Source organism: Candoia aspera, chromosome 2 (assembly GCF_035149785.1).
Source record: "Candoia aspera isolate rCanAsp1 chromosome 2, rCanAsp1.hap2, whole genome shotgun sequence".
NCBI classification, from domain to species: Eukaryota; Metazoa; Chordata; class Lepidosauria; order Squamata; family Boidae; genus Candoia; species Candoia aspera.
The window spans coordinates 139677476-139692555 of NC_086154.1; the positions used below are offsets into that span (position 1 = coordinate 139677476).

Here is a 15080-nt window from a genome sequence, read left to right on the forward strand (position 1 = left end):
TGTCCTGTGGCTACTGCTTGACCTGTTACATGGGAAAGTGGCCATTTTGGAGGCTCCCTCTCTCTTCGTTTGAGGCCTTAAAACTGTAGTTGTCTGTAGTGGAGTGGAGATCCCAAGGCAGTTGGACTGGACAGTGTTCGTGGCTGTTGGTTCCTAGTGGGAAAAGGTCTGGAGTGGCTAGGACCACCTCATGGACTGATCGTTTGGGGGAATGGGCTAAGTGGGATCGGACCTTCCTGCCACTCTCAGGTGAGAGACTGGGCGGGGGGGGGGGGCTTACCTGTGGAACTCACAAGAGGTGAGCCTCCCCTAATCATCTGGGTGAGATATTTATTTATTTATTTATTTATTTAGCAGATTTACAGTATAAGGCCACCCAACTCACACACAGCGACTCCAGGTGGCTTACAGAATTAAAAACCACAAAAACACAATACAGCAAACACATTCATACCAGCCACTTGACTGGCTCCAAAGCAGCTTGGGGTCCCCAGGCCCGTTGACAGAACCACGTCTTCTGGGCCTTCCGGAACAGGAGCAAGGAGGGGGCCAATCTTATATCTGCGGGAATGATGTTCCAAAGGGAGGGAGCCACCATAGAGAAGGCCCTTTTCCTTGGTCCCACTAGATATACCTCCCTAACTGAAGGGACCTGCAACATGTCCTGCCTCCCTGCTCTAGTGGGCCGGGTGGAGGTAACTGGGAAAAGGCAGTCCTGCAAATAACCTGGCCCCAAGCCATGTAGGGCTTTAAAGGTGATAACCAGCACCTTAAATTGGACCCGGGAGCAAATCAGCAACCAATGCAGCTCCCACAAAAGAAGTGACACATGGGCAAGTCTAGGCTTGCGCAAAACTATGCAGGCCGCTGCATTTTGAACCAATTGAAGCTTCTGGATACTTTTCAAGGGCAGCCCAATGTAGAGCACATTACAATAGTCCAAATGGGAGGTGACTAGGGCGTGGGTGATTGTGAGAAGGGCCTGTTGGTCCAGGCGCATAGCCGGCGCACAACATGCAGTTGTGCAAAGACTCTCCTGGCCATGACTGCCACCTGCTCTTTGAGATGCTTGGGGAGGGGAGTTGAATGGAGTGAGTTAGGAAGGTGAGTGTGGTTCAGGGGAGGGGGAGGGAGAGGGAGAGCCTGACCAGGTGGAAGCACTGAATGCTAGGTAGAAGTGCCTTTGACCAGGTCTATGTCTCTCTACCCCTGTTTGTTTGTGGGTGAATGTTAAGATGGGTTCCTTTGCCTTGGGGGAGGAGGACGGGAGGGGGCGCTGATTGGTGAAAGGGGCAGAGGGCAGGGGAAGGCATTGCAGTGGTGATGGCTATGGGGACATATGGCAGGAGACAGGGGACAGGCCACTATTGGGGAAGGCAGCCTTGGTGTTCAAGACTGATACTGCGTTCTGGCCCCGTGCTCAGCCCTGGGACCTGGTTTCCAGAGTTTCAGTGGCTCTGGACTCCGGCTGCTGCTGCTGATTGCCAGGTCAGTGTCTAATAAAGCGTCCCTCATCCACAACCTAATTGTGGGTGAGAACACTGACCTGGTCTGTATCACTGAAACCTGGTTGAGCACAGCGGGGAGGTTCCCCTCTCTGAAATGTGTCCCCGTCCAGGTTTTGAGTGTGGCACCAGTCGCATCTCCAGGGCAGGGGTGTGTGTGTGGCTGTTGTCATTTGTGAGTCTCTGGTGGCCACTATGGGCCCTGTGCCACTGGGGGAAGACAAAGAGCAAGGCCAACTGAGCACAGGTAAAGAGCCTATATTTATATTAAGACTTAACTTGTGGCAATAAGGGCAGTGAAGCGTAATTACTTCTCTGCCCTTACTGCATCTGCAGATAGCCGACCGGTGGCCCCGTTTCAGTGGCCAGATCCCTCCTGGGTAAGGAGGACCTGGGGGAGCCATTGCAGGGTCACTGTGAGGAATATTCTCGACATCTGTCAGATAAAGTTGTTTGACCTCACGTGGAGTTGGACTCTGGCTGGGCAGATCCTTTGGTGGTGACGAGAGACATCTGAGCCTTGTTATCTGGGAGGAGTCTAAGCCGGTTGCTCTTGAGGAAGTTGGCAGGATCCTTGTGGCTGTGAGCTCGGCCCTGTGTTCTGGACCCATGCTCCTCCTGGTTGGTCAAGGCCTCCTGGGAGGTGGCATATGGTTGGGTCCCAGCAATGATTATCTATCTATCTATCTATCTATCTATCTATCTATCTATCTATCTATCTATCTATCTATCTATCTATCTATCTATGATTTGTCACCACCCATCTCCTCTCACCAGAGGGACTCTGGGCAATTAGTGCCTCTTTGCAGAAGGGGATGGTACCACCTGCTTTGAAGGGGGTGGTGTGCCCCCTTCTCAAGAGGACATCCTTGGACCCAACAGCGTTAGACAACTTTCACCCAGTCTCCAACCTTCCCTTTTAAGGGAAGGTTGTTGAAAAGGTGGCTGGCGCACAGCTACAGAAGGCCCTGGATGAAGCAGATTGTCTGGACCCTTTTCAGTCTGGGTTCAGGCCGGGGCACAACACTGAGATGGCATTGGTTGCACTTGTCAGTGACCTTTCTGGCAACCATTCTGGCCCTCCTGGACCTCTCAGCAGCTTTTGATACCATTGGCCGTGGTATTCTTCTGGACTAGCTTCGGGGGTTGGGAGTGGGAGGCCCTGTGTTAGATGGTTCTCCTCCTTCCTCCGCAGCTGGTTCCTGTCAGAGTTGGTGGGGGAGGAAAGGTCGAACCCTAGGCCCCTGCAACGTGGCATGCCTCAGGGCTTCACCTCTCTTTTTCAACATCTACATGAAACCGCTGGGGAGGTCACCTGTTGGTATGGGGTGTGTTATCAGTATGTCGATGATATCCCCACCCCTAGCCAGACAGGTGATGCTGCAGGGGTGCTGGCTGAGTGCCTGGAGGCTGTAAGGCCCCCACCTTCCTGGCCTTCCAAAAAGCACTAAAGACCCCGCTTTCCCCCCCAAGCGCTGGGATACAGTGAGATCAATGAGTTTTTATGGTGGGCTGCTTGTTGAAGTTTATCATGGTGCCAGGTTTTTATTATTTGTGGTTTTAATAGATATATGTATATTAATTGTATAATGATGCCATTTTAATTGTTGGTTGGGATCAGCCCAGAGTTCGGTATGAGATGGGAGGCTATATAAATGTTTTAAACAAGCAAGCAAAGAAACAAGCAAACCATTTTTGACATGGTCCTCACTTCTGACAAGAAAGACAGAAGCTTGTACTGTTAGCAAATATTTATTTTATTTATCTTTTAATGTATTTATTGCACTTCAATTTTAGACAAAAAATAAATTCTCTTTCTCTCTGCCTTGTCAGCAACTTTTATGAGTCTTTTGGACTCCCAGCAGTAGTAGCAGCAGCAGCAGCAAATAAACCCCTCTCCATTTTCCCATTGCAGCAAATATACTTCAATTGAGGGAGGGGACTCTTTGTTCCTACATACATTTCTAAGAAAAGTGCAATGTTTGGTTTCACTTCAAAGCAGTGTTGAACAGCAGCAGCAAGTGTCCCTCCCACCCTGCAAAGAACACCAAATATTCCCCACATCATGCAACAGGAGGGTGATCCAAACATGCTATGAGAACTCCTGTAAATGGGATGGGAAACCTGTCATACATCAATGTAGAGAACCAGGCAGGGCTGACCACAACCAGGCAGGGGCACTGGGAGATCCTACTGGAGAGAAGAGGGAGCTCAGGATCCCTTTTTGGTCATCTCCAAGTCTTTAAAAAATATCCCAATGGGTTAGCTTCTTCTTTTAAATCTAGAGTTTGATATGAGGAAAAATAGTTCCTAGGTTCTCAAGACCAAGAGCAGTGTTTCTCAACCTTGGCAACTTGAAGATGTGTGGACTTCAACTCCCAGAATTCCCCAGACAACTAGCATAGCATAGTTGGCTGGGGGATTCTGGGAGTTGAAGTCCACACATCTTCAAGCTGCCAAGGTTGAGAAACACTGACCTAGAGTGCTCAACTGTATTAAATCCATGTGTCTGCAGTTCCATCTCGTTTTGAGTATAGAATTTGGTATGTTACAATAGTTAGCATCCTGCCCATCTCAGCTTTCACTGTGTTTCTATCTGTAATGGAAAAATACATTTTCTAATATTTCAAGGTTGGGCTTCAGCAAAATCCAAGCCCCAAATACACATCAGAGCCATTTCGCCAGTGCTGTGTCACAAGCAGACATAAATAAAAAAAGAGTGCAATTTAATGTACACACTTCTGTGACCCTTTGGTGCTCCAAACCATATACATATTGCTTGACATATTGATGTGCCATTGTGATGTACAGTCTCAGAAATCCAGAAAAACCATTAACAGAATTTCTAGAGATCAGAGGGTAAAACTTCAGTATTCAGCATAACTTCCAGTGCCTCCTTCACCATCACTGTCCATGACTAGTGGAAGCAGAATACATTATGCAAAATAAACAAATATGGCATCTATTTGAATAATTTACTCAGGTCATAATTTACACATTTCTTGGCACAGAATCTGGTTGCTTAAAAAAGTAATATAAAGTGCAGAGAACACACTACTCCCCAAGGAAGGCAGTCTACTGATCATTATATCGATTAGCCAAAAAAAATTGGGATTACATGGGAAATCTATAATCAAAGATGGTGCTGAGTATATAACAAAGGCAGCTTGGAGAGTGCTTGGGATTCTTGGCCCCATCCTTAAAAAGGTATGGGATTTGGAGGTCAGAATGAGAGGCCCAGGGTTAGAATTTTCTAGGATAAAGTATCCCAAACTTCACCCTTTGGGGGGGAATGGATAGAAAAGCACCAAAGCTCAGAAATAATCAGAAAAGCTGAGCAGAAAGGTCTTCGGAGTGTTTGCTTTGCTTGGCCCTTTCTTCCTAATGGCTGAACCTTACTAGGGATGGAACACCAGCGAATCCAAATCTCCTTTCTCACTTCCAATAGCTCTCTTGAATCATTCAACTGCAATCAAGCCCCTTTCCTCTAACTTGCTGAGAAACTAGGCTTCTAGTCAACTGACAGTGTCTCCACAGCTTTTCCCCGCCTACAGCCTCCTTCGTTTGCTGTAGCCGCATCAGAGAATGGAGTGCAACTCTGTCATGAACCAGTGGAAGCCCCTTTGCATTTTTGAGATCTTTATGAAATATGTATTACCTAGACACCCATACCTGACAAGATGAAAGAGAATTGGGATTTCACTTGATCAGTTGCCAAGATGAGATAGGGTGGAGGTGGAAAACTTGAGCAGCCCTATTTTCTATCTGATGATACCAGCTACTCAGTAAAAACTTTCATGTGTGTGTGTGTGTGTGTGTACATACAGACACACTTTTTGAGAACAGCAGCAAGGGAACAGAGGCTAACAAAAGAAAAGAAAAAAGCCTGAGACTTGGGGCTGCGGAAGCATGCAGATTAAGGAAGCTAGATTTGGAGTGACTGCCTTACCAGGTGTCCTACATCGGCCCATCCTCAAGAGGTACCAATGATTACTGTTATGTACAATAGACTTGGTGCTTTTATATACAGGGTAGAGCCTCAAAACAACATCACATGGAAATATATGTGTGAATATATGCATGCGTGTGTATACACACCCACACCCATTTAGAAACAACACATGTGTCCAGTTCATTTGCCTGATCTCTCTTGGCACATAAATGATCTTCAGTCTGCATTGTGCTGTGGAGAGCGCTATCCGGGAAATGCATCCTTCTGCCTGTATCCCATCTCCTCACTGGGGAGGGATCTACTCCAACAGATCCAAGCTGCAAGGGGCCGTGAGCTTCCTGCCTTTGTCGTATCCTTTCCACAGGTCTTCTTTCATCAGTATGGTCATTTCCCAAAGAGCAACATTTAGTCCGCTGCAGTGAATTTACTTGATGGTAGATTTCTTCTTTCCTAAAGTCTTAGGGCTTATGAGATTGATGTGCTGGAATTAAGGGTTGATCCGGAAGGCAAGAAGTTTCTCTGAATGCTGGTTGTTCAGAGTTCTCAAGTCAGGGAGACGAAGAAGTAGCTTGGGGAAAAGTGTGGAGTCATCTGGATGCTTCTTGGTTACTAGAGTTCTCAAGGCCCGTATTAAAGTCTCCTGAAGAATTTCAACAGCATCCACATCGGAGATCCCAGAGCGATCTGAAGACCAAAGCAAAGGTGTTCAAGATTAAGAAAAATAAAGAAGACATGGTAAACGGGGGGTAGGTTTATCTGTCTTGGAAAAATAAAATACAACCTATGAGGGAGAATTAAAACACCTATTTCACTAGATGGTCGGTGCAGTTACTGGAGACATCCTGCTATTAACAAATATATAGAACACAAAATGTCAAAGTGATGTGTATTCTACCCCAAGACAATGTACAATGCAAACTGTGTGCATGCATGGAAATTAACTAGAATTGCACAATTTATCTAATTTTGCATGTTTATTATACTGTTTTTGACTCTTCATAATCTGTTTCGTTTTTTTAATAAGAATTTTATTAAGTTTCAAGCAAAGGTAAAAGCTACAGAAAAACAAAAAACTATAAAGAAAAAAAGAAAAAACTAAAAATGTGTGGAAACACAAGAGAAAATTTTTTCAAAGTTACAAAAATAGGTGATTTCTGACTTTTAACAACAAGGATATACAAAAATTTCCATAATCAATCCCTTACTCTATAATAAACCAAAATCAGATTACGTCTATAAACCATTCCGTTGGCACATTGTAAAATTCACTAAATACAGTTACTCCCTCCCCTTATATTAAAAGGAAAAGAAAGAAAGAAAATTTTATATAAACCTCCTAATCAACTCCCCCCCCCCAAGATAACATTTATTTATTTCCTTCCTTTTGTGTTGTTTATTCGTTCAGTTGCTTCCAACCCTTCGTGACTTCATGGACCAGCCCACGCCAGAGCTTCCTGTCAGTCGTCGCCACCCCCAGCTCCCCCAAGGTCGAATCCGTCACCTCTAGAATGTCATCCATCCATCTTGCCCTTGGTCGGCCCATCTTCCTTTTGCCTTCCACTCTCCCCAGCATCAGCATCTTCTACAGAATATTCTGTCTTCTCATTATGTGGCCACAGTATTTCAGTTTTGCCTTTAATATCATTCCCTCAAGTGAGCAGTCTGGCTTTATTTCCTGGAGGATAGACTGGTTTGATCTTCTTGCAGTCCAAGGCACTCTCAGAATTTTCCTCCAACACCACAGTTCCAAAGCATCTATCTTCCTTCGCTCAGCCTTCCCTCTGGTCCAGCTCACGCAGCCATATGTTACTACGGGGAACACCATCACTTTAACTACGCGGACCTTCGTTGTCAGCACAATGTCTCTGCTCTTAACTATTTTATCAAGGTTTGTCATTGCTCTCCTCCCAAGAATTAAACATCTTCTGATTTCCTGGCTGCAGTCAGCATCTGCAGTAATCTTTGCGCCTAGAAATACAAAGTCTCTCACTGCCTCTATGTTTTCTCCCTCTATTTGCCAGTTATCAATCAAGCTGGTTACCATAACCTTGGATTTTTTTAGGTTTAACTGCAATCCAGCTTTTGCACTTTCTTCTTTCACCTTTCCTTCCTACTATTCTATACATTTCTGTCTACTATAATAAAGATCAAACTAAAAAACATATAAATTGTCTGCCATTGTACTTGATAATACAACAATTTTAATAATCTTAATCATATTAAACCTAAAACCATCCAAACAGACATTTATTTTTTTTATTATACCTAATAATCTTAATCCAAATTGTTAAAGATAAATGAAATCAGCCAAACCCTAAAAGCAATCCAGATAAACATTCTTAAACCTTTATCCCACTTCAAAATATACCAGGACATTTACATATCCCGCAATGCGCACAGAGCTTTTTTCTTAAAAATAGTGAACAGCCCAACTGGCCCCCTCAAAAACTCTGACTTCTCTTCAGGAGACCGCCCATACATAATAACCCCTTCTTTTCCATGGCATTCTACCAGAAGATCAATTTCACTTGTGGCTTGCAACTTGCTCTCTCCCTTAAATTTCTCCAACTCAACTATCCAATCTTCATCCAGTATTTCAACAGAAACCCCAATCTCACTCTTAGAAGAGACATTTCTGTCACTGTTAAATTCCTCAGTTTCATCCACGACATCCCCAGCCAGATGACACATCTTAGACCTCATATTTTCCACAATGTCCTGAATATCTTGCATAAAAACTTGGCAGGAATCAGAAAAAGTCTGTTTAAAATTTTGGTAGAAGTCAGGAAAAATCTGTTTAAAATCCTCCATGTCTCATGCAGATTATGGCGCCCCCTAGCAGCTTAACTAGCAAAAGTCAAAGATATGAAAGAATTCCGGAATGTGTTTACACAAGTGAAAGTGAGATATGTAGACAGTTCCCCAGGGAAAGTAGAAGCAGAAAATTGAAAGTTCAGAACAGCCGATTCAATGTGTAGGAAAATGCCAATATCTTCAAATTTAGTACAAAAATAATAACATGGAGACAATTATTTACTCTCAAACCTCCTTAATATTTGGAGGGAAAACAAAGTCCAAAACTTAATTTAAAAAAAATAATCCCAAAAATAATAAGCACCAAGACAGCCCACTTGTCTTTACTGTAGAAAGCCTCTTAGGGTACGCATACTTAAAGGAAATATAAATTGGGTGATTTAGAAATGGGGTGGCTGGTCTTAGTGTTCCTTTAAGGCTACAGCGCAGCTTGGAAAGTGGTGATGGCCCAGCCTCCCAGCTGCTCTTACCAGTTGAAGACGAACACTGTTTGAGATCTTCTGGCTGCAAGCAGCTGTCCAGAGGACAGATGGGGTGATTCCAGCTGTTTTTCTTTTTCCAGAAAAACACTCCTGGGCTTCAGAAAAAACCTGAGCCCCAAAAAACTGCTGCATTGTCAGTTCTGCCCACTGAGCCCGCGGGCACAGCTGTTCAGTCCACCACGTCCCCACTGGAAGTCTCTTCATAATCTGTTTCTTCTAGACGCACGAAGAGGACAGAATAGACTCCTCCAAAAATCTTAATACTTGCTGGGCTTCTGATTTCTCACACCTTTCTTGTACACTGGATAGAAGCATTTTTAGTTGAATTCTAGGAAATTTAATCTTGCACCCAATGCCACAGCCTTAGCATAATTACAACTGCGTCTACATTTGTAAATGGAGAATCCATTAGAACCTGTCTACAAGCTCCTATGTTGAGAAAACTTTTTTTTCCCATTGTACTATTTACTTAAATGTCTTCTTTCTCATCAGAAATTTCAAAAAAGTTGCTCAACTGCCTGTCCCATAGGGATGCACTGGGGCATATCTTTTTCTCCACAGACTCCAGATGGATCCATTTCCTAACTCACCCTTCCTTTTGCTGGCTTATTCCACCATACCAAACTGGTCCTATTCTGTTTTGGTTTCAGAGAATAATCCTACTGGCAGACAGACTCCATCTATGAGATCCCCCACACAAACTTCGTATGTTCGAGATCTGATCCCAAACCGCAATTTGCACAGAACTAGTGGTTTCTGTTCTTTGAATTGCCTTGCGTTAATACTCTCTCCATCAAAGGATTACAGAGAGAAGGAAGGCCTTTAACAAAAACTACTAGAGCTCCTTCAACATGTCTGTCTCACTTCCCAAAGCCTTAGACTGGTCCTAACACTACAACAAAGATCACACCCACCTGCTGAGACAAGGACCACAGCCATGAAGAGGGCCATCTCCTGGGCATCTAAGCCCAAGGAACTGAGCTTCTCGCTGAACTCAAACATGGCATCCAGCAGAGAGCCCATGCCCATGGAACGTAGACTGCAGAGTGAATATGTCTCCCCGCTCAGAAATGTGACTTTCTTCTCCTTGGGACTGAAGAGGGTGGAGAAGCGCACCATCAGCACCTATGGAGGGAGGAATGAGGAGACAGTGCCACTTTAAGCAAAGACACATCTTCTTGACAAACACTCCACTGAATGAAGAAACAGCTAACAGCTCATAGTTTCCCAGTGCAAGCTTGTTATCATCCGCAGATGCTGGAGAACACAAAGAAATTTTAAAAGGGGTGCACAGCTTGAGAAAGTGAGGCAGCTTCTACATGCATGCGCTTTACATCTTGGGAGCAAACCAATACCAAGGGCTTTACCAGTGATCCAGTTCAAGCATAAAAATGATAAGAATTGCAGGTACAACTCTCTTGTTCTTACTTGAATTTTCCACAGCTGGGCAACTGCTGGGACACAAGAATGCTATTTAAAAAGAGTTCCAAATTCTGAGAAGAGAGTGACTCAACTATAAGAAAAATCCCCCATTCATTCATTCATTCATTCAATTTATCCCTGCCCATCTCCTCCCTTCGGGGGACTCTGGGCGGTTTACAGTAATCAATTAAAACAACAATTGCTTTTACTAAAAGCAATTAGACTGTAGTCTGCACAAAAGTTTTGGCTCCAGTGAAACCTTGCCAACAAGATGTATGCTCTCCAGATGATAGCAAAAATATTTTACAATTAAAAATTCCATAAGCCTTGCGACCGTGGAAAGCAAACCCACCCCAAACAGCCATAACTCTGTACTTCCTCATTCTTTCTGTGTACCACCACAGCTTCTCTCCAAAATCAAAGACCTTTTGGACAAAAGACACAAAAAAAAAAAAAAAAGAACCACACTAAGCACTGTTGCAATGCAGAAAAGAACATGAGGCTAACTTAGTTTGCATGAATCATTCTTTGCACAGATTTGGGCTGTCCACAGAAAGAATGCACCCAGCGCTGACCTGGAAAGTGCCTGCTTTGAGGAGCATGACTTGATCCTGCTGGCAGAGCGACTGGAAGCCTGGGATGCTCTTGGCAAACTCGACCACCTCCTTGACAGCTGGTGTGAAGCACTGTGAGAACTCTTCCCACACTTGCTGGCTGCTCTTGCCATTACCGCAATAGGGGGTGGCATTCAGAGGACAAGCCTGCATGCAACAAAGAGATTGACAGAAAGAGGTATGTTTGGTCAAGCAAAGCTATATGCAAAAGATCTATCTTGACACTCAAGCAGTATTATTTAATACTTTAAAAAGACTCTCGTTCTCACAACACATGAACAGGGTGGCTTTGTTACCAGAATGCACAGTAAAACTAGTTTAACACAAAGGCATATCCAGATGTAATGAAAGGACAGAATTGGTAAAGTGGTGGGGAGAGGGAGAAGAATGATAAAAGGGTAATTTCCCCCACTGGTCAGTCTTCTGGAGAAAAAGGGTTTGTTTGTTTTTCTTCTAGTTGAGGTTATTTCCAAAACTGACCCCCAGTGGGAGAAAAATGGTTTTTAAAAAGTATTTTGGAATACTAGAAAGCATTGCTGGAGGGTAAGAGGGGTCAATCTGCCCTTCTTCACTTGAAAGTCCCTCCATATCTCACCATTTCAAATAGATTTAGTAGTAGACTCAGCGGTCTGCCAGTGTGGATCTGCCATCACAACTAACTGTCATTTTTAATCTGTAATTGAGAAGTGGCCAAAATGATTTTACTAAAACAATGGATTGGTTCAAAACAATATTCAAAAAAGAAAACATTAGAATTTTTCATGAACCAGTACATATAATTTAAGAGAAAACACCAGACCTGTGTTTTTACTTTTTACCTTCCTTGTTAAAACTAAGAGCCACAAACAATTGCTTGAAGTCACCGGGAGCTATTTTATATTTGTGTTGATAGGTGCCTTTATCTGCTTGTGGTACACAATGCTTTACCTTGTACTGTTTGATCTGTGCATAGTGGGTGGAGAAAAGATGGTTCTATCTTAGTCTTTCCCAGTCTGGTGTCTTCTGGACAAGCTGAAATGGGATGGTGGCAATCAGCCCATTCCATTTGGAGGGCACCACTTTTATTATTTAGTCCTGTGGCTCATGGTTTTAGAAATTATCGCAAGAGCCATTCCCCACTTAAAACAGGGGCAGGGCAGGGACTGGCAACGGGAACCACCAATTTCATGCCAGCATAATTTTCTGCCAATCCAAGGATACATGGAGAGCAGTAAAGAAAGTCTGTTTGGCTTGCTTTCTTATTTTCACTGCACTACCAACAGTTTACAGCAGAGGGATGTCAAGGATTTGGAAATCAGTTTTCTGCTGGCAATGCTGATGTTTTTATCAGAGATTCAAGGAAGCAGATCTAATTCTGTGATCAGCAGGCCTTCCTCATCTGTTATATCTAATATTTTAAACTTCTAGAAAGAGACACAATGTGGCTCAAGCATAACCAGCAGTAACATCAGAGCCTCTTACTGTTAGAACTGCCTGTCTGCTGCAGTTCTGGTTGAACAGAAATTCTCTAGGGCAAGATGCCATCAGTTGTCCTCTGCTATTTCCCCCAAACATTTGCAGGAAATAGTCCCAAGGAGTCCATGCAGAGCAATCATACCAAAAAAGCTGCCTGTATGCTGGTGGTTACCTCCACACCCCCAGCCACCACTCCCCAATATAGGACTGGCCTACTCACAATGCCCCTTCTGGTGGTTCCCCGCCACGGACAGCTCCTCTGGGCATTTCCCTCAGGATAACCCAAATCAAAGGGTGGGTAGCATCCCGCATTTTGCAGATAGCTGGCCTGCTGGGCCTGGAAGATCTCATTGCCAAAGCACCGGGGACTGTTGTCAACATAACTGGGTGGCTCTTGAGGGCTGTAGCTGGAGAGGCGAAGAGTGGCCGATTCGTATTGCCCATAACCCAAGGAACGGTTCAGCTGTTGCTGTTCATTGTAGTTGGTCAAAGGGGCGGCCTCAGCCCCTGGGGAGCTACTACGCCTGCCCAGTCGGTCTTGCCCGCTTACAAAAATGTCATGGTAAGCCCTGGAGATGGCACTTATTGCCTCCTCTTCCTGGATATTAGGGCTGGGCGGAGCATCTGCCTCAGAGCTCAGGCCCACATCCATGGGGACCTCATTCAGGCTGTTCATGTAGCTTTGCATCTCATCCAACAGGCGCTGCTTCTCTCGCTTCGGGATGCGCCCAAAACGCACAGCTGTGGAAGGGAGGAAAGAGCATGACAATCTGAGTGTCGAGATGAAGTTAAGCCATAACAAGCAGCAATGGAGTAACTGCACAGGCACAACTTTCTTCTCTGCCCTAACCCTACAGGAAGAGGAGCTGCACCCATCAAGATTCTCCCTAACACGACTGTACTGAAGCAGCATCTCTTGCTGGGGAAATGTGGAAGACTGCACGATTCCTCAAAGTCCTCTAAAAATTCACTTAATATGCTCAGGAAAGCCCGTACAAACATACTCTCAGACACACGCATCTACAGTGCTGTCTTCTTCCTGGAGGTGGCGATTTATTTTTGTTCATTCTTCCCCAGCAAAGCGAGGGAGGACCAGATCCAACCCCCTTCCCAAACCAGCAGCACCACTGCAAAGCCAAAATCATAAGCAGATTCTCAAGCTTCTGGGTCATGCACTTGGGAGAGCCACTGTGCCATTAATCAAAGGATACTGCTTGCTCTCTGGATGCAAGTGGCTCTTCCCACATCCTTCTCTCCTGCTCTGCAAATTCTGACACAAAACCATTAATCAGCCCAGGGTTTCATTTATCAACCAAGCATTTGCTGACAGTGTACCCTTGTGAGAGGATGACCACAGGGACAGCACTACTGGCCAACTGGTTGGGACTAAGGATTTATCCCTCTAAATATATCAACATTGAAGTGTGCCTTGGTAACAGCCCAGCCTGGCTCAGCCCAGCCTCTGCTCGTTTCCCCACACCTCTCTTCCATTTTTCAGTCATTGTAGCAAGGGCACCCAGAGTCATCGTTCCTTAAAAAAGGGGTGAACAACCTTCCCAGAGCCGGGGACTGCTACTCATTCCCCCAACCAGCTGGGGTTTATAACCCTGGAGAAAGGGAGGAGGAAGTATCTGGGAGGCAAACTACTCATGTTCATCATTGAAGAGCTTCAAAACAAATAGTTCTGCCAAAATTCAATAGCTAAATTTGGGCAGTGCAATTTGGGGCTGGGTGGGGGGGGCTGAGTGCTTTTTCCAGGACGGAAATGGGAGCACGTTGCCTTCCTGCTTCACATCTTCTGCCTTGGAGCTGTTCAGGAAAAGAGAATTCACTTGAATGGCTTTCAGTGTTAATTCTTATGTGCTTGAAAAAAAGCCCAAAGCTTGATCACAGAGCAAATATTAATGGCTGTAGACTATCATTCAAATGAATCATCATAGCTGCCCTCAAGCCTTTAGTCCCCCCCTCCCACAAAAGAGGGACCAGCCCTACCCAGATGCTCACCATCTCTTGACATCCCCACTGCCAGGCACTTCTTGAAGCGGCAATGCTGGCAGCGGTTGCGATTCATGCGCATGATCATGCAGTTTTCATTCTTCACGCACATCTTGTAATTGATGTTCTGCTGGATGCTCCGGCGGAAAAAACCCTGATGGCACCAGGAAGGGAGGGGGGGTGAACCAACAATTGGACACATGTAAAATGAGCCTACTGGCTTTCAACTTTCTACTCTGCTTGGTGTCAGCTTTGGAGTATCACTCATGCCTTTTTTCTGAATGTTGGCTGAAGGTATCTAGAAACACAAAAGCTAGTTTATTCTCCCTTGTATTCCAGGGAGCCAGCTGAACAACCGGCAAGTTGGTAGGCTCCAGCTACTTGGAAGACCATACATGGCTGAAGCATTCCTTCTTCTGCCAACTGAACTGCTGGAGGATGCTGGACAGAGCTACTGCTCAAGGTTAATATTGTACTTTTTATTTAGAGAAATCAAACAATTAATGGAAAATCCAAATAAACTAGAATAATTTCTCTTTAGCCCAGGATCAAAACTAAAACTCAGTTTGGACTCAAGAGCTGCATGGGCCTGCCAATGTAGGATTTGACAGTAGGTATCCTAAACATTTTGGACTTTGAAAATATAGGACAGACAGAATATTGACCCTTTTGAATACTGGTGTTGGAAAGGCTCCTGAGAATACCATGGATAGCCAAGAAAACAAACCAATGGATCATCAAACAAATCAACCCAGAGTTTTCACTCGAGGCAGAAATGACCAGATTTGAATTATCATACATTGTAAACTTTTATGCTGGGAAAAGTGGCAGGAAAGAATAG

General features: G+C 44.6%; 1 protein-coding gene across 1 annotated transcript in view; it reads right to left on the reverse strand.

The window, feature by feature from the left end:
- Nucleotides 1-3244: 3244 nt before the first annotated feature.
- LOC134490675 (nuclear receptor subfamily 1 group D member 1-like) overlaps nt 3245-15080 on the reverse strand; it is a 38145-nt gene continuing 26309 nt past the window's right edge. Inside the window, exons 4-8 of the mRNA XM_063293881.1 lie at nt 14249-14393; nt 12465-12985; nt 10751-10936; nt 9668-9878; nt 3245-6141 (exon numbers count right to left, since the gene is read on the reverse strand). Of these exons, the coding sequence (XP_063149951.1) occupies nt 5945-6141; nt 9668-9878; nt 10751-10936; nt 12465-12985; nt 14249-14393 (1260 nt within the window). The 3' untranslated portion in view covers nt 3245-5944. The remainder of the gene's footprint in view (nt 6142-9667; nt 9879-10750; nt 10937-12464; nt 12986-14248; nt 14394-15080) is intronic.